Source organism: Eptatretus burgeri, chromosome 13 (genome assembly GCF_056783735.1).
Source record: "Eptatretus burgeri isolate ZD-2024b chromosome 13, Ebu_testis_v1, whole genome shotgun sequence".
In the NCBI taxonomy this organism is placed as follows: Eukaryota; Metazoa; Chordata; class Myxini; order Myxiniformes; family Myxinidae; genus Eptatretus; species Eptatretus burgeri.
In genome coordinates, this window is record NC_140973.1 from 75298240 (window position 1) to 75317296 (window position 19057).

Sequence of the window (19057 nt, forward strand, 5' to 3'; positions counted from 1 at the left end):
CTGCATTCTGCTCTTCGCTGGACTGCTCGCAGTCTGCCTGGTGAGCGCTGTCTGCATCAATCTTGTCAAGGGAAAACCTGGAATAGAGGCCGCTTCACACGAGCTCTGAGACGGAATTGGCTGTCTCTTGTCCCTCTCTCCGAGAGAATGTGTTTCAGGCATATTGAAGTAACCTTTGTCGTGGTTTGAGGGCATGAGGATTATTTTTTATGTATACTAGCAAATACCACTTGTCACTCTGCTGATGGGGATATTAAAAGAAAGGGGGGGGAGAGAGAGGGGTGAGAGAGAGAGAGGGGTGGGAGAGATGGGGGAGAGAGTGTGGTCACAATTTGCAAGTTGGCATTTGCATTTTCGCCACGTGTACCCATATACAAACCTTGCTGGGAGTTCCCTGAATCGACTGTCGCTAGTTTCATTGAAGTCCATTCTCAAGTTATATTACGACAAACAAACAAACAAGAAAGATGTCATGCATAGTAAAATACTTTGCAAAGTCCAATTTGACTTTAAAATAATTGTTGCTTGAACTCAATGACCAAATCGGCAAATACTCTTCAAATTTCAAGAGTCAATAGGATGAAAATTGACAACTTTAGAAATTTGGCCTATGTTGACATCAAAAATAATTGGGGGTTGATATCAGTGACCTAATTTGCAAATTCTCTTCAAACTTCAAGTCAAAGAGATGAAAATTTAGGATTTTAGAAATCTCACCAAAGTTGTTGACCTTTGGCCTATGTTGACCTTTTCACCTTTTGACATCAAAAACATTAGGCTTCTTCCTTAGGCAAACCATGTGGTGAAGTTTCGTGAAGATCGGTTTGAAATTGCGACCTGCAGGCGATAAACAGACAGACAGACAGAATAACAAAATCGACAAACCAATATACTTGAGAAATGTTCGATTTTGAAAGTAACAAACAGACAGAGAGGGGTAAAAACATAACCACCTTCACCTTTGGTGGCGGAGCTAGGCGCCACCAGGATTTGGAGGATGGAGTGAGGTTTGAGAGTTCAGACTTGAGATTCGAAAGTTGTTTTCTGGCTCTCCTGAGGGTAGGCACACACTTGTTCCAAGCTTTGTGGAAGGAAATGAGATTGCCTTCAGTTGCATTTGCCTTCCATGAGGCAAAGGCAAGTTGTTTCAGGACAACTGTCTCGCCACAAGCTTCAGTGTACCATGGGCGGGAGGAAGGGTAGGACAACTAAAGAGGAGATGGGATAAATCTGTGTATGAGGCAGAGCAAGTTTCTTTGAAAGAATTCCCAGGACGAGTTGATGTCTGAGGAAGTAGAGATGGGAGACCAGTCTAGAAGTTTGACGGCTGCTTGAAGACCCTGCCAGTCGGTCTGTGTGAAATGCCAGACTCGACGGTGCTGAGGTGGTTCTCTGATAACAGCCAGAGAGATGTTTACTTTGACAAGCATGTGGTCAGATGAACCGATTGGAGCGGAGAAAGAACAACAGATCTTTTCAGGGAAATTTGTCAAAATCAGATCCAGAAGAGATGGAGTACCGTCGGTTGAGATCCTGGTTGGGAAGTTGACAGATTGAGTCAGTCCCAATGAGTCACAGAAAGCTTTTGCTGAAGTGCCATGGCAGGTGAGAGAGGTACCCACACCCAGCCAACTGGCATGATGATAATTCAAGTCACCTTTGTTCAGAACTCTTTGTTCAGAACTCGAGTTCGTGTGTCGGACAAATACACTTTCAAAATATTTATTTGTTTGATGGACTATTACCACCCATGGTGCAGAGGTATTGCACACGTATATTACCTCGAGCTCTCTAGTCTGTGTTCGATTCCTGACTCGATGATAAACTGTTGTCTTGGTTCTTTGCAAGCGGGATGTTGAAAGACGTTAAATGGACATTAAGCCAGGTGTCCCATCTGCTAGCATTATTTGGAAGACATTAAAGAACCCACGGTGTCTTTCCAGAAGGGGAGGAAAGCCAGCTATTATTTCGTTAAATACTTGCGACAACAAGGTTCACCGGCCAAGCCGGTGGTGGGAATAGTTGGGAGCCGTTAAAGTAGTAGTAGTAGTAGTAGTAGTAGTAGTAGTAGTCGTAGTAACCAAACTTTTGTTTGGCGGGATAAATTAGCAGTGCCTCATGGTGTTGTGGAACGAGACTTTTGATCCTGAAAGTGTCACCGAATGAGCGTCAACGACCCGCTTGACCGTTCCATTATTTTGTGTATACCTGGTTCCAGATGCAAAGGTTACCTATCTGTCACAGTCGTCGAATGCGAGCTTACCCGAAAGAAAACTGCGAGGAAGCTCACATTGAACCCATTCCTGTAAGGGGCCTTTGGACCATTTCACAGGGGGCTTTGGAGGCCCCAGCCCATTTTCAGTCTCACTGACAGGTGGCAGGTAACAACGCAGTCTTTGTTCCCACACTGCGCAACATGGCAGAAACAACAGATCCCGAGAGCATCCGACCGTGAAACTCAAGGAACTGAACAAAATGAGTCTCACATACTCAAGATCGACTCAAGATCTTCCCAGCAAAGAGGTATAATGTAACCACCTGGATTATATAGTCAAACATCTTACAGCTGCCAACATGCGACCAAGCAACCACCGGCAGGTCCAAGTGTCCAAAACAGCCCGAGAGTTCATGATTAACCCCTCTTGGGAAAACCCGCATCCTCACGCCGCCTCCACAAAGGTGTACGAGGCCCTCGAGAGAAAGGAAGCGGTTACCTATCCCCGTGATCCGATCATGCACTTGAAGAACAACCATCGCACAGTCACTTGGTTGGCCGAAGGTGTCGTTGACCACCGGTACGAAGCCGGTGGGTTAACGTTAACTACGGTCGGCACCGACAGTCGCGCGAGCATTTCCCGGGCTTTCCGAGCAACCCGGAGTGAAGGGGTGAGTTTCCCCCTCCTCCTCGTCTCGATTCGCTCTCCTCGTCACTCCCGCTGCAGCCCCTCCCGCGGCGGTGAGCGAACGAGGAGAGCGGGGCGCTATGGAGGCCGCGGGCTCGGGCCGACGCTCACCTTCTCTAACCGGTCGGTCTATCACTCGACATTTCATTCGTCCCACACCCCGGGGAGAGCGGTTGCTGAAAGGAGGACGGATAAAGAGCGCGAAAATAAAGTGAAGAGCGAACGCGCGAGAAATAAGCATCATCAGGGGGGGAGAGAGAGAGAGAGAGAGAGAGAGAGAGAGAGCGGGAGAGAGGGATCGCGCGGGGCGCTCATCCACCAATCCATGCACGCGCGGCCCCATCGCTCGCGATCCCATCGCACCGTCATCCTCATCGACACGTCGATATCCCCCGTAACTCTGCCCGCGATCATAATCTTGTTAATTCCACTCTTATCCATCGCCATCTCTTCATTCCGCAAAGCCTCGATACACAATATGCCATGAACCGTCTTCATCGTCCTCTTCTCGCTTCGTCATCGGTCCCTTGTGACCCCCTACCTCCCGCCTCAATCTTCCTCCCTCCCTCACCCCTCCAATCCCTCGAATCCAGCCCTCCGTGCCTCCTCTCCTTCTCTAGTGTTTCCCGTTGCTCGCTGAGAGCCGTTCGCTCCTCACCACCCGCTCTCCCGGACCCCGCAGCCTCCATCCCGCTCGAGGAGCCCACCGCCTGGCTCGGTGCCCCGGGGGACTCGAGTCCGCTGTTGGCGACTTCCGGTGCGTTGTCCGCTCCGTCCAAGCGGACCATGCTGTCGGTGCACGAGGCGGCGCGGGTTTACCACACGAGCTACGTGCGCAACTCTCGCGCCATCGGCGTCCTCTGGGCCATCTTCACCATCTGCTTCGCCATCATCTGCGTGGTGTGCCTGGTGCAGCCTTACTGGATCGGAGACAGCGCGGACACCGCGCAGGCTGGATACTTCGGTCTGTTCCGGCACTGCGTGGGAAGCGGCCATAGTTCCCGAGAGATCTCCTGCCGTGGCTCGTTCGTCGACTTCTCGTCCATCCCGTCAGGCGCCTTCAAAGCCGCGTCATTTTTCGTGGGAGCGTCCATGGCGCTCGTCATGACGTGCATACTGTGCTTCGCTCTCTTCTTCTTTTGTAACATAGCCACGGTGTACAAGATCTGTGCGTGGATGCAGCTGTGCTCGGGTCAGTTGTGTGTGACTGTGTGCTCTTTCTCGTCGTGTACCTCGAATGTGATTTGACATTACCTTCGTATCTAGGGGGAGGGGCGCTCGTCCAGCTACGTCATAGACCTGGGTCACGTGCTAGTGATGTGTCACACCACGTTCAGTGGTCGCACACACTTCACATTCATCATAAATGTAAACTTACTCGCCCTGTTACCTGCGGTCCCATGCATGCATACACTTGTGTCTGTAATAATGCTGCAAAAGTAATCATAATAATAAAAATTATTATCATATTCATTCATCTTTGTTGGAACCACGCTGGTGCATGAAGCTTTGATGAGCTCAAGGCAATAGCCTGGTGTTGGCTCAGTGGTTGGGGTGGCGGCTTGGGTCCTGAGTTCAGTCCCCGTCGGCTGCTGAATTAATACACCAGGGGGTTGACTCAGCCCATCATCCTTCCGAGGTCGGTGAAATGAGTACCAGTTCCAGTGTGTGTACTGGTAGAGGGGCACTGCATCAGCGACACAGTCACACTTCAATAAATGATAGCTACCCCGGCAGCTAAGCTGCCATACGACCACCACCACCAGCTCAAGGTGCTTAAAAACCACCCGAAATGCCAATGGCACCGCTCGCTCGGAAGGGGCACAACATCCTTCACTCCGCAGGAGTTTAACATTTGGTCACAACCTCGTCTGTGAATAGCAGCTCCATCTGAACCAATAGAGCCTTCAAATAGCAACCATAAAGTCGATACATATGAACCCATTGGGTCCAACAATATGAGCCAATAAAGTCCAGAAATAGTGGCTACAAAGTCCATAAATATGAACATATTTTGTATTTTTATTTTGATGTACCATACTCTTGGTGGTGGTCATATGGCAGCTTAGCTGCTGGGGTAGCTATCATTTCTTGAAGCGCGACTGTGTTGCTGATGCAGTGCCCCTCTACCAGTACACACACTGGAACTGGTACTTATTTCGCCGACCTCGGAAGGATGACAGGCTGAGTCAACCCTCTGGTGTATTAATTCAGCGGCCGACGGGGATTGAACTCAGGACCCTAGGATCCCAAGCCACCACCCTAACCACTGAGCCAACACCAGGCTTACCATAGTCTTGACACAGCATCGGTGTTGCCGAAGCAGTTTCTTGACAAGGGTTATACTGGGTGGTTTCCCATTGCCTTCCCAGCCTTGTTTGTCTGTGTTCTAACCTTTTAAATGCTGAGTGTCAAGCAACGAAGCAGCACGGACTTTGGTGTGACTCGGCTGGGGCTTGAACCACTGACCTCCCAGACTCAGAGCGGACGCTTCACACCATACCGGCCATAAGTTCCATAAATATAAAACAATAGAGTCCATAAATTGAAGCCATTAATTTAGTAAGTATAAACAAAAGTAAATCATAAATTGTGGCCATCATGCCCATATGTCAGAACCAATATAATTCATAATAAGAAAAAGAGCAATCACCGATTACAGACCCTCGCCAGGACTTATTTTGTGTGGTGTTTGTGTAGTTTTGTGTGGTCTATTTTGTGTGGCGTTTGTGTACTAGTGTGTTATGTAATTAATATGAGACAAGCCGGTAGGCGACATGGCTGCTCGCTCTCGATGGAAAGCTGGCCGACGCGACTAGCCGATATTCATGTACATGCTATCAATCAATTTAGCACAATAAATATGATTATCCGCCTTGTGAAATTTCAGGCATGTTTCCAAAGAGACTCTAACAAATGGCAGCCCTGGTAATTCCATTTGTCTATTCGCTAAATATTTTATTTTTGTTATATGATGCTGTAAGACATTCTTCTTGGGCACAAAAAAATAGGTCCCTCGGAGGTCCAGTTTTGGAGGTATTGATTTTTTTGTACAGTCCACAATAAGTGTACGATGTACGATAAAGTATTTTAGCTGTTGCTAAGCAACGGAGGTGTGCATAGCAACCATTCATTTTTGTGTATATGCTCGCCACATTGTACACATTTCACCCAAGTTTCATCAAAATCAGACTCTTTCTCTTTGAGATATTCGCAATTAGGCCTTAGTTATTTTATAACTTGGTTTACGCAGTTCTTCAGCTAAAATGTAGGGTCGGTTGGTCGAAATATAAATATAATTTCAATTTTTAGAAATTATATATTTTTATGATTTTTTTTTTGGATGTTCCATGGAAAAGACAAGGGTAGGTGGGGGGGGGATATAAATCCCAGACGAGGAGGATCTAAGAAAACATTGAAGATGGAAAACAATTCAAATGCAGGATGCCATTGTTCACTGTATCATTAGATGTGAAAAACAATAAAGAAGGATTAAAACTTGTTTTTACAATATAGTCTGGCATGTTTTTCTTGTAGGAACCTGTTGGATCATCAAACAAATGGAAACAATGCTGAGAAAATTACTGTCCAAGTCGTAGATGTGTGCGTGCACACCAGTGCATAGTGCTGGATATGATTAAAAAAAGGTGTCTACTCGGAGTCAACATGCTGAAAACGGTCAATTAGAGCCATAACCAGCTTAGTTTTCAGTGGGCATCTGATTGTACCGTCTCCTCATCCCCATGAGCACATCAAAGGCTGATTTCTGGTCCGTTGAAGGCTGATATGAGCATCTCGCAGGGAAACTTTGACGTACTTGGCACTGAAATCTTTCAATATGAACAGCGGTGTGCAACTTTCGATGGAAACAAAATCGGCACGATCGAGAGTAGCGTGCGACTCATCCCTGCTGCTGCACTGAATTGATGCAATAGTTTGGCCAGAATATTCGTCGTCAAGATGTTGCGTGATTAAATCACCAATACAGTCACTCAAATTTATACCGCTGACATACTTCTTAACAACTCATGGCTCGCAGACTTCCTCTCCTGTCGGAGTCACCGTGTGGCCCTAAATGGAGTTCTTTCATCCCTTCTTCCTGTCCAGGCTGGAGTTCCTCAAGGTAGCGTTCTGGGCCCTGTTCTTTTTCTGGTTTTAATCAATGATCTCTCCGACTCTCTGGAAAATCCTCTATCTGTTTGCTGATGACTCCACCCTCTGCCGTACCATCTGTCATCCCTCAGACCGCATGCAGCAGCTTATTCACTCACGGCAGATCTGGATAAAATCACAAACTGGTCCAACACGTGGAACATGTTTTTCAATCCAGACAAATCTCACACTCTCACTATGTCTCTTCGAAAGGACCATTTCGAAAATCACCCATCCACTTTCTCAACAATCCTCTGGAAGAAGTCCTTTCTTTCAAGCTTCTGGGTCTCACTATTTGCCATGACCTTTCCTGAGAAAGCCACATTTCAAATCTCGCCTCCAAAGCCAGTCGCCGACTGGGAATCCTCCGTCGTGTAGTCCTTCCTCGGCCCACCTGAGCTCCTGACCACTTACAAAGCTTTTGTCCGCAGCCTGATGGAGTACTGCCCTCCACTCTGGGCTGGTGCTCCTGCCTCCCACCTTTCTTGGCTTCACGCTGTAGAAACCAAGGCATTTCGGATCATTGGCATCACCCGCAATGAGGCCGAGTCTTTTGGCCTCTCACTCAATCACCGCAGGTTGGTTGGTGGTCTTTCTGTCTTCTACTGTCTCCTCTCCGGCCTCGCCCCCCCCAGCTCTCTCTGCGATTTGTCCCCACCACATTTCCGCAGGGTGCTCAAGGTCCGCCAACAACCCCCTTCTGGTAAAACTACCAAAATCACAAATCACTGCTCACCTTCACTCTTTCATTCCTCTTTTTTCCCGCCTTTGGAATAAACTCCCTCACTCTATTCATTCCCATTCTTCCCTCCAGGCCTTCAAAACAGCTGTTCACCACCACCTCTTATCATCCTCCATCCAAATCCTCGATCTTTTCTACCCCCGATAATCCACCCAAGCCCACCTCCTTCAAATTCCCTGCTTTCCTTCCTGAAAGTCCCTGTAATGTCCATCTTCTATTCCCCATGTTCCCCGTCCCTTCCACATCCCTCTCCCTTCCACAGATCTCCTAATGTCTCTGTTCCCCACTGTTTTGTCCTTCCCACTCTCTCCTCTCTTGTCTCATGTCCCCCATGATGTGCGTTGTGTGTTAGCTCTCACACTAGCCTCGACAAGGTATACAAAAAAAACAAAAAAAAACAATCACTTTCGCCCCAGAAACAAACAACAGTCAATCTGAACCACGCAGGCCACTGCTCAGACGCCATGACCGAAGACCACTGCGCAGCTCGGTTAAAGGTGACTTGGCATTTTGTTGCGCGCGCACGAAATTATATTTTGAAAATAAATTCCGACGTTTACATTTCGGGTTTTGAAACTTTTGCACTTTCGGCGGAAAATGTATAAATATAAAAGGCTAAAAATGTGTTTTATATTTATATTTCATTTCGGCAAATATACCGTCAGCGGATCCATAAACCAAGTTATAAAATAACTAAGGCCTTAACCGTTTCTGAAATGTTCGACATGTACTCGCCCAAAACCTATCTCCTCCTACAAATATTTTTTGTTAGGGCTGCAAATTGGCATGAAGGGAGCTAGATAGATTGCGCACAGAACTCTAAGCTTCGATTTTTCTTTTGATTTTTTTTTCGATTTTTTTTGACCTCTTTAAAGGGCCGTTGCTAGGGCCCGGGGTCCCATATTCGAAAGCACACGATTCCCAGAAATATTGGTCCCACCTACCAAATTTCATTGGAATCGGTTGAGTGGCTTATCCCCTAGGCTTGACCAAAGTTTCGCTGACAAACAGACAGATGGAAATGTCTAGAATAAGGGTGCTCTAAGAGCAGCCAACAAACAGACCCAAACGCAATAACCTCTCCTTCGGCGAGGGTAAATATCAGCCATAAAGTCCATTTACATGAACTGATGTGGTAATCTGTGGTTATCAGTCAAACATCACAGTTCATTCGAATTCATTCAAAGCCCAGGGTGTTGCAGCAAGGGCATATCGCTTGACAATCTGACATGTAGCTGAACGTTTGGTTTCTCAATGGATTTTGGTAGGGGAGGGTGGTTCAAACTATCAGGTGACTTTTTTGGAAATGCCCAGGTATCACGTGATCAATGACATCATCAAATGTTAAAAATCAGAACAAAATTATTTATAACTTTGCACTGGCAAGCTATTTTGAAATAAGAATAACATATTTAGACTCATTTTTCACCAAGCTTTCATTTGATATGCAGTTTTAGTCGGCTTGCTGACATCAGCATGTTTGTGTTTTGACGTCATCACAACTGTGGATTTCAGAGAGAGGGGTTTTTTTGACTGAACCATTGATTTTTTTTACCAAAAAAAGAAGGAAAGATGTGATAACAATTCTCACACAAAACAACGACTAAAAACAATTTTTAACAGCCAGTAATTTGGCATTGAGGCCTGGTGTTGGCTTAATGGTTATGGTGGTGGGCTTGGGATCCGAGGATCCTGAGTTCAGATCCTGATTTTCTGTTAAATTAATACCAGGTGGGGTTGATTCTGCCTGTCATCCTTCCACGGTCGGCAAAATGAGTGCCAGCTTGCTGATATCCTGCATTGGAGTGGTGATCCTTCCAGGATTGTGCCCAATAACCAATGAGACTGCTTAAGCAACACCAACGCTCTGCACGCTATGGTCCCAATGGATGGATGGAATTTGGTATTCATAATTGCCTTATATTTAAAATGGTTGCAAAATTTCAAGATGATGGCTGTCTCATGATTATTAAAATGAGTTGAAACATAATGGTTGAAAATGGAGCATATATTGGAAATCATAAACACCCTTTTTGTTTTTATTGTTAACCTGTGAAAACATGAGAGTATTTTCTAAATCATGTTTGTTTACACTTTATAATGAACGTTGTTAAATACTAAATAGCTATGTGACCATATCCTGGACAAAATGGTTGAAACAGGGTTTGATTCGTATCGTGCGTTGTCCCAGCGCCTGTCACTGTCTCTTTACAACCATTGTTATTGTCAATTGATGAATGACGTGAAGTTACTTTTATAAATTCCTTGTGACTTAGAGACTGGTTCTGCGACCAAAAATCGTGGTATTTGAGAACATCATTGTATGACACAACATGTCCGAGACCATGAAGATTTTTGACTTGCCTCTTTCCTTCCAGTTAATCGATGCATAGTGAGACCCAGCATGACTTGTTTTGCATTCTCCTGGAGTGAGATAAGAGCCTCCCAGTCTCAGGCAATTGATCATATCTTAGTGGCTATGTTGCTTGACTCTGTCTTAGCATAACCATGTTCATAAAGACTGAAGTTCACATCCATCATTGTACAGATAACGTTGTATAGCACGGGAGTTGGACCGTTCTCAAAGCTTTCCATTTATGAATCAGCAAATAGTGGAGGAGGTTTATAGGTACATTGCTTTACCTTTCTTTTGATAAAGTTCGCAAATGACCGAACAAAATCTTCATCCCTAAGACAATGTATGTCTTCATTTCTAAGACATCCCTTAAATATCTTCATCCCTTCGACAAATATGTACAATGCTTTACCTTTGTTTTGATCAAGTTCGCAAATGACCGAACAAAATTTTCATCCCTTAGACAATGTATGTCTTCATTCCTAAGACATCCTTTAGATATTTTCATCCCTTCGACAAGTCCATGGCTGTATGGACGTGTGGCTCGTTTTCCTGATGCTGATTCTGCTCACCAGATTCTCTCAGCGAGGAAGCCTTGTGAGTGGAGGAGGCTAATGGGCTGACCACGTGCCTCGTGGTTGCAGCAGATTGATCAGCATCTCAAGAAGATGGGGATGGGCCAGGCATCTGCCTGGAGGATGGCCAGACAGAGGCCCCTGGGGTACCGGCGGAAAGTGAATGCAGCGACGCTCTGCTCCGGCGCATGCTTCCATACCTGACCTGACCTTAGACAATAACCTTTCAATGTAGCAATGCTGTATTCACATGGATTCATAGAAGAAGAGTGAACAGTGACATATTTGTCAGCAGGAAAAAAATCAATTTCATCTCCGAATTCTTCCACAAGCTTTCTTTACAAAGTTGCAGTCAATGTCACCACAGGATCGATACAATTTTCCTCACTATACATGTCAACATCACCAAGTAAGTGATGGAGTAAGAAAGCTTCTTTCTTCCGAATAATCCTTATTTGTACTGCTCGAAAAAGTCTGACAAAAAAAATGTCCTCTTTTCTTTGTTTCATTTCGCCATTTGGTTGATCTTCAATGGTTCTTGGTGGATTAATTGCGAATTTTATGTAGCAGGATTTGTGATTCTGCTTCATGGAATCTGTTATTCGGATTGGCAATGACTATCTTCTGCCTTTCGAGAAGTCTTGACTTCGAATTCCGCTGCTCACATCGACCGAGATAAGACTGATCGTACGACTTAGAATCGGTTACCCTGCACATAGCCATTGTTGCCCTATACACAAAGTTGTATTTGTACCCAGATTTTGGAGTTTGTAACTTAAAAGATGTGGTCATGCAAAAGGAACAAAGAAATATAGTTGATTATAATAATACAGTCCATTCCTCAACAAAATGCAAACCATCATTAACATTTACAAAATTACAATAACCAACGGATATAAACTTGAGAAAACCAACATTTAGAGTTTGGTGATATTGTTAGAATCTACAGGTGGAAATATCATTTTGCCAAAGGTTATACCCGAAGATGGGTAGGTGAGCTTTTTAAAATCATTGATGTGCTGGACACAGTTCCTTCGACTTGTAAATTGTATGACATGAATGGAGAAAAAAAATCTTGGGTTCAATTTATACTCAGGAATTACAGAAAACAAAGTTGGTAAAAGATGAAGAAAAGAAAAAAATGATGTAATTATAGTTAAAATAAATTTTAAAAAATTATGAAATTATGCTGCACCCCTTATTACATGCCATGCCTACATGCCACACCCACACACCACAAGCCACACTGACATGCCACACCCATATGATACATCCACACACACACCCCTTGTGTGCCCCCACCTTTGCCCCCTCCCAATTTTTTTTCCACACCCACCCACCCTCTTGCGCACCCCCACCTTTCACCCACCACTTCCTCACACACATATTGGGAGGGGAGGGAGTGGGGGAAGGGAAGGGGTGAGTCGGTGAGGATGCATGCCCCCTTTCTTCCCCTTACAAGTCTCATCTTCCCCCCTCTCACCTCCTTCCAATCCCCCCTTACCCTCCCACCCTCATCCTTTCCCTGTAATTGAGAATTAACGAATTGAAAACAAAACAAACATAATTAAAACTAAAGTAAGCATACATGCTACAACTACACATTAAGATAGAAGGTTTTATCTTCCTCCCAGTATTTGACCTTTCCCAGTTCACAGCATGGCTTACTTCACCAACATCATGCTTTTGGTCCTGTTTTAAAAATGAAAGCAGGCTAATTGGTCTGTAGTCGCAGGGATCTGTTTTTGCACCTTTTTTATGCAGAGCTGTAATGTTTGTTGATTTCCAAGAGGATAGCAGATGACCTTGAGCAAATGAGAGGGTGAATAGAACAGACTGAGAGTGAGCAAGAGCAGAGGAGTAGGTTTTTAGGACACTGATGCAAGTGGGCTGATGCCGTCTGGACCGGTTGCAGAGTCAGAGTCTAGGTTTGACAGCAAACTCTCCACTTTGTCAGGAGAAAAGGACATCGAGTCCAGGAACAGCTGGGTGCAACTGGGTAAGGTGGGAACAGAAAGCAATGGGTTTGTGATACCAGATGTCAAAGCAAACAGAGAGTTGAGGAATTCAGCTTTTTCACGGGCAGTCAGCTGTGCAGCCATTTGAGGTAAGGGATAGGATGGAGGGGGAACATACCCCAGAAACAGACTTAACCAGATGCCACCAGGATTTTGAGGAGGGAGACAGGTTTGAGAGTTCAGTTTGAGATTAGAAAGATGTTGTTTCCTGGCTCTCCTAAGGGTAGACACACATTTGTTACGACCTTTGTGGAAGGAACTGAGATTGCCTTCAGTTGGATTTGCCTTTCATGAGGCGAAGGGAAATTGTTTCTGGGCAACTGCCTCGCCACAAGCTTCAGTGAACCAAGGGCGGGAGGAAGGGTATGACAACTGAAGACGAGATGGGATAAATCTGTGCATGAGAGAGCAAGTTTCCTTGAAAAAATTCCCAGGATGAGTTGATGTCAGGGAGAGTAGAAATGGGATACCAATGTAGAAGTTTGATGGCTGCTTAAAGTCCCTGCCAGTCGGTCAAAGTGAAATGCCAGACTCGACGGCGCTGAGTTGGTTCTCTGAGAATGACCAGAGAGATGTCTACTTTAACAAGCATATGGTCAGATGAACCAAATGGAGCAGCAGAAGAACAGCAGACATTTGCAGAAAAATTGGTCATAACAAAATCCAGAAGAGATGGAGTACCATTGACTGAGATCCAGGTCAGGGAGTTAACAGATTGTGTAAGTCCTGAAGAGTCACAGAGGTCCTTTGCTGAAGTACCATGACAGGTGAGATAAGTACTTACAATCAACCAACTGGCATGATGACAATTGAAATTGCCACTTCTGAGGAAGAGAAAGTTGATCCATGTTGTCGGTGAGTGAGATGTTAATGGTGTCATCACCTAATTAATTAATGTAAAGATGGTAAGAAATGATAATATTGTCTGGGGTGATACACTCCTTGGGGTTTTCCTTCTCTTTAGTGTACGTAGGTTGTTTGTGGTGCCGAACCCAGCACGTTCTCCAATGACTGCAATCCAAGCTTTGAGCTTCACGAGTCTGAACGAACGTACCTGTCGGCCACCACTCGATTGGATCTTCGACAGTTTATGACTTCTGAGTGACGTTACAGTGACCACAGTAACAGCATAACGTTTTTGAAACTTGTGTTTCAAATAAACAGTTACAAAGTCAAAGGAGGAAGTTCACCATTACATACAATGTCCAACTATTTTTTTGGACATTGTACAAATATCACATTACATACAATATGATATTTTGTGAGGATGGTCAAATAGTCCTTTCCTTTTCTCCCATTCACTTACATGTAAAATTGCGAGTGGGAAAAGAGGATGGTCAGAAACTTGTCTCCTTTTCCCCTTTTTCCCCCACTTTTACATGCAAAATTGGGAGGGGGGGGGTATGTCCCACAACTCTCATTTTCCTACTCATCATGGAGCCACCGAAGTCTTTTGCTGAAATGCCATGGCTGGTAAGAAAGATACCAACATCCAGCTAATTTGCATGGTGACAACTTAAATCATCACATATAAGGAGGAGAGAGTTGGGATGAGTGGTTAGAAGTTGGTCCATGTTGTCTGAGAGACAGAGATGTAGATATGGTCATCACTGTTTGGAGGATGGTACAACACACGGACAAAGAAGAGGTGGGAATGGAGAGGAAGTGGGAGCCAACGTAACTCCTGGGGGTTTGAAGTTGTAAGATCAGAAAAAGAGCAGTGATACATTCAGCTAATGACGTAAAGTACAACTCCACCACTAGGGTGGGGTTCAGACCGATCAAATCGGAGGAGAAATAGCCAGGGAGAGGCACTAAGGAGTTAGGGATGTCCTGTGGGAGGAAGGATTCTGTTAAACAGATGATGTCCGGTTTATCAGCAATGAAGAACTGGATTGAGAGATTTTTCAGGTTGGAGTGGAGACCTCAGATGTTTGAGGTCCACACAGTTTAGGGACAGGGGAGGAGGCATTGGGAGGGTGCGTGATTGGGAGAATGGGGTGGGAGAGGCCTTGCGGTGGTCAAGTGAGGGTGAGGCTTTGATGGAGCAGGGTCAGGGGGATGGTTTGAGTGGGTGGGTGAGGGGACATGTAGTAGAGGGATGCTGATTGCAAATTCCCACATTGGACAAAGAGAGATAAAGATCATGGGATGGGTGGGAAAAATATTTGTTCAAGGCACGTAGAAAGGTGGTACTGTCAGTGTGTCAGTGTTGGTAGGGCAAGTGCTTAGCTGACAGACTGTTTTGGAAAAGAATGTTTGCGAAGAAGAAGAGCAATAGATCCTGTTGAAGAAGAAGAAGAAGAAAAAGAACATGGGTACTCCTGACAAAGAAATCAGGAAAGTGAAGCATTTTAAAATGTTTTTCATATGCTTTTAAAGGAAGAAGCATTTATATTTATTAACGAGCTGAAGTACTTGGCATTACCTGGGAAAATTGAATGAAATATGTATTTCAATATTTCCTGCATGACAAATTGGGGAATGTTGGCCTTATGGCTTCATATGACTTACCAATCTTGGGCATTTCAAATTTGCGATGGGACCATTTTCCCTTCTTTTAACTTATTTTTATAAATTGTATTTTTAAATACAACAAATCATGACAACCTCAACACACAATTTTCACAAAACAGATTACTCGATCGCTCCCGGAAGAAGAAAAAAATGCAGGCAGTGTATATGCACAAGATCCGATCAAGGATTGAAGGGAAATTTTCTGATTTTAATGTTTTGTTTTTTTTTTAATCAATTTTTTTTATTTATCCAAACATAGCCCTTGACCTTCTTCGGAATGATAGAGGAGGTCGTGCAAAGTTTGGTTGCATTTCTTCCTGCAGGTTTCGAATGCATAAATGAACAAACAAACTTTCTTCTTTATATATTGGATGAATATTCAGCTTGGAATTTGAGAAAAGGAAGTACAGGCAGAAGGAAATTCAAGTAGAAATGAGACCGTTGGAGTGAAAAAATTAAGGTTTTATTGTTTGTTTTTATTTTTTTGAAGTGAGGAGGGGAAATAGGATAATTTTGAGGAGGTACAACTTACATTCTTTGGGAAGAAAGAAGCAAAACAAGGGACAAGGTGACAAAAGGGACACATCATTTTCATAGCGGCGATCCGAGGAGTTGGCTTTGAACAACACGAAAACAAATTTGACAAATACAGCACAGCAAGGTGTGATTTAACACAGGAAATTGGACGTAAACACAAACAGCAACACAGGATTGAAGATATAATAGAAAAACACAATGAACCCGCTTTGGAAAAATTTGCCTTAATGAGGTTGTAGCGGCAGCTGCAGATTCGACCGACACATGGAAGATCCCTGAACCGGAAGGGCTACTGAAGTATGTGTTCTCAATTACAAGCAAGATACCAACAGTACCACACACTTGCCAGCACTGTAAGGGTTTGGATGGTACATTTGTGTGGTATTGTTATGTAGTTGACACATTTGTCACCTGCCCCAGTGAGGTGGTTAACACCATCCATGAGGCGATTGAAAAAAAAAATTCCTTCCATCAGATTCACCTACGAAGAGGAACAGAATGGACATCTCTCTTTCCTGTATGCCATCGTGACAAGGGGTTCTAAATGAGGTTTGATCATTGCAGTTTACAGGAAGCCCACTCACACCGACTGTTACCTGGAGTTTGACTCTAGTCATTCCATGGACCACAAATGAGCTGTGATGTACACCCTTCTAAAAAGTGCACGCAATTTACCACCAACATTCAAAGGCAGGAGAGAGGTAAAACATCTTCAGAGCATCTTGAAGGCCAATGGCTACCCTGACAGACTGTTACCTAAAAGGGAAGCGATCTTGGTGGCCTCAACAAACAGGGCTGAATCACAGCAACAACCAAAAGCTTTTGTGTTCTGCTTTTTGCGCCAGGTGTGTCACAAAGGATTGGCAGAGTGTTGAAATCAGCAGGTGTGAGAGTAAGTTTGCAAACTTGTATTTACCACTTGGGAGGCACTGATGTAGGACAAGCTGCCCAGGAATGACTGGGCAGGGGTGTTATACATGGTTCCCTGTGGGTGCGGGAGACGGGAAGAACTTGAGGCCTACGTATCACTGAACATTGCAAGGCCTTCAAATGTCATTATCCAAAGGAGATCTGCTGTTGCCAAACATGGGCCGAAAGCTGGCTGTGCTCCTCCATGGGACAGCATCAGCATTTTGGGTGTGACCCTGAATAAAGCCAGACGACAGATTTTGGAGGCATGGCATGCAGAGGAAACAGTTACATCGCTCAAGGAGGAGGTTGTGGATTTGTCATGAACGTTCAGTCCACTCATGTGTAAACAAACCACTGATACTCCATCGGAATATAACTGAATATAATGTATTATCAAGTTTGGATTTACATTGTTACATCTTATTCGTACTCATCCACTCCTTAACCAGCTTCGGCTGGATGTTGGGAAGCGCAAGGATGAAAGAGTTGCTGAAGAGTTTGCAAACAGGTTGAGTGGGATCTAAGGGATTTGGGGGTTTCAGGGTATCCTGAAAACCTGGTGTTGGCTTAATGGTTAAGGTGGCTGGCTTAAGATCTTTGGGTCTTGAGTTTAAGCCCCTGTCAACCTGTTAAATAACACCAGGTGGGGTTGACTCAGTTTGCCATCCTTCCGAGGTCAGCAAAATGAGTACCAGCTTATTGGAAACAGAGGGCACCACTTATTGGAAGCGGAGGGCACTGCATCAGAGGCACAGCCACGCTCCCAGCAATGATGCAACCAGCAGCCACAGGCTGCATCCAAAATAACAAAGGGGATCCTGAAGATTGTGGACTGCCTTCAAGATTACCGTCCTTGATGTTGCCGGTGGGTGTCTTGGAACCCACCTCAGGTGAATAAGAACTTTGTCTCCCAAGAGACACTGGATACACTTGACTAGAGTCGCAGGGCCAGGCTTAATGGCAGAGCTGACCTGTTCAGGGAGCTGAGGCGTAAAACTGTATGTGTGTTGAGGGCGGACAAGGGGGCCGATGTGCGAGGAATCTGTGAAAGTTTAGAGCATCACTTGTGGTGAAGTGATTCTCATCCTGCTGACAGAGGAATCAGTGCATTGCTTCCTTCAAGCCCGTCCCTCGGTGTACTGCAGTTAGAGCGGAGGGTGGTGAGCTCAGGCCCTGACAGAGGAGTCTGAAGTGAAGGACTGCTGGGCCGGTTCCTTTGAGTGGCTTTACCAGGCTGACCCACCAGCTGTTGAATTGGATGTCAGGGGTGTTACTATCACTATTGCTGACCCTCAAATCAACTGTGAACCACCTTTGCTTGTGGAAACACGGGCTGCAGTGAACTAGTGAAAGGGGGCAAATCTCCGGGGAACTGTGGCACCCATGCTGAACTTCTCAAGGCTGGTGGAAAAGCTGTACTCCGTGTCGCTGCATGCAGTTCTGTGCCCTGTTTGGAGCACAGGCATCATCCCAACTGACTGGAAGAGAGGCCTTGCTGTCCCTCTAGAAAGGGAAGAGTAATCGCCAGGACTGCACCAACTATCGAAGGGTGACGCTGCTCTCAGTGCAGAGCAAGATCTTTGCTCAGATAATTATTGATAGGGTTCACCACCATCTACTTGAGCTCACCAGATACTCAGTGAGGGATCCTTGTGTGTAGAGGAGGCGAATGGGCTGACCATATGCCTCGTGGTTGCTGCAGGTTGATTGGCATCTCAAGTAGATGGGGATGGACCAGGCACTGGCTGCATGGGGGATGGCCAGATGGAAGTTCCTAGAGTATTGGCAGAAAGTGGACATGGCCACGCGTTGCTCCGGCTTCCATAACTGACCTGAACATATATATATATATATATATATATATATATATATATATATATATATATATATATATATATATATATATATATATATATATATATATATATGACATCGCCGATAAGCCCTTTTTATTAATGTTTGCATTTGAACTGTTGTTGAGCGAATCTGAATGTAGCACCAATTGCAATCATCACAGTGCTGTAATGGTTAAAACACCGTTGAACAGACTGTAAAAGATTTCTGTTGCATTGGGTTCTGCTTGTTTGTGTTCCAGCGGCTTGCCTCATTCTGGGCTGTATTATCTTCCCGGACGGCTGGGATTCGGAAGCTGTGCGCGAGTTATGCGGGGAACAAGCAGATAAGTATTCCCTTGGCGCATGTTCGGTGCGCTGGGCTTATATTTTGGCAATCATCGGAATACTGGATGCCCTCATCCTCTCGTTCCTTGCATTTGTGCTGGGTAACCGTCAGGACAGCCTGCTACCTGCAGAACTGCAGCATTGTGATGGTGAGGGTGGGGTTTG

At 45.0% G+C, this 19057-nt stretch overlaps 2 protein-coding genes across 10 annotated transcripts in view; one reads left to right on the plus strand and one right to left on the minus strand.

Annotated features, from left to right (window-relative positions):
* The window catches only part of LOC147014813 (ubiquitin carboxyl-terminal hydrolase 17-like protein 6), a 28281-nt gene extending 25478 nt beyond the window's left edge, over positions 1 to 2803 (minus strand). For 5 of the 7 annotated variants that reach the window (XM_085853107.1, XM_085853108.1, XM_085853101.1 and 2 more), the window contains exons 1-2: positions 960 to 2803; positions 718 to 837 (exon numbers count right to left, since the gene is read on the minus strand). The gene's annotated coding sequence lies outside the window, so the exon portion shown is untranslated. Of the gene's footprint in view, positions 1 to 717; positions 838 to 953 lie in introns of all 7 variants that reach the window. The other 2 variants (XM_085853103.1, XM_085853104.1) reach the window with 2 other exon arrangements.
* Positions 2804 to 2858: 55 nt separating this feature from the next.
* The window catches only part of LOC147014814 (LHFPL tetraspan subfamily member 3 protein-like), a 37677-nt gene continuing 21478 nt past the window's right edge, over positions 2859 to 19057 (plus strand). The window contains exons 1-3 of one of the 3 annotated variants that reach the window (XM_085853112.1): positions 2859 to 3026; positions 3586 to 4095; positions 18808 to 19041. In XM_085853112.1, the coding sequence (XP_085709238.1) occupies positions 2984 to 3026; positions 3586 to 4095; positions 18808 to 19041 (787 nt within the window). In that variant the 5' untranslated portion in view covers positions 2859 to 2983. Of the gene's footprint in view, positions 4096 to 18807; positions 19042 to 19057 lie in introns of all 3 variants that reach the window. The other 2 variants (XM_085853111.1, XM_085853113.1) reach the window with 2 other exon arrangements.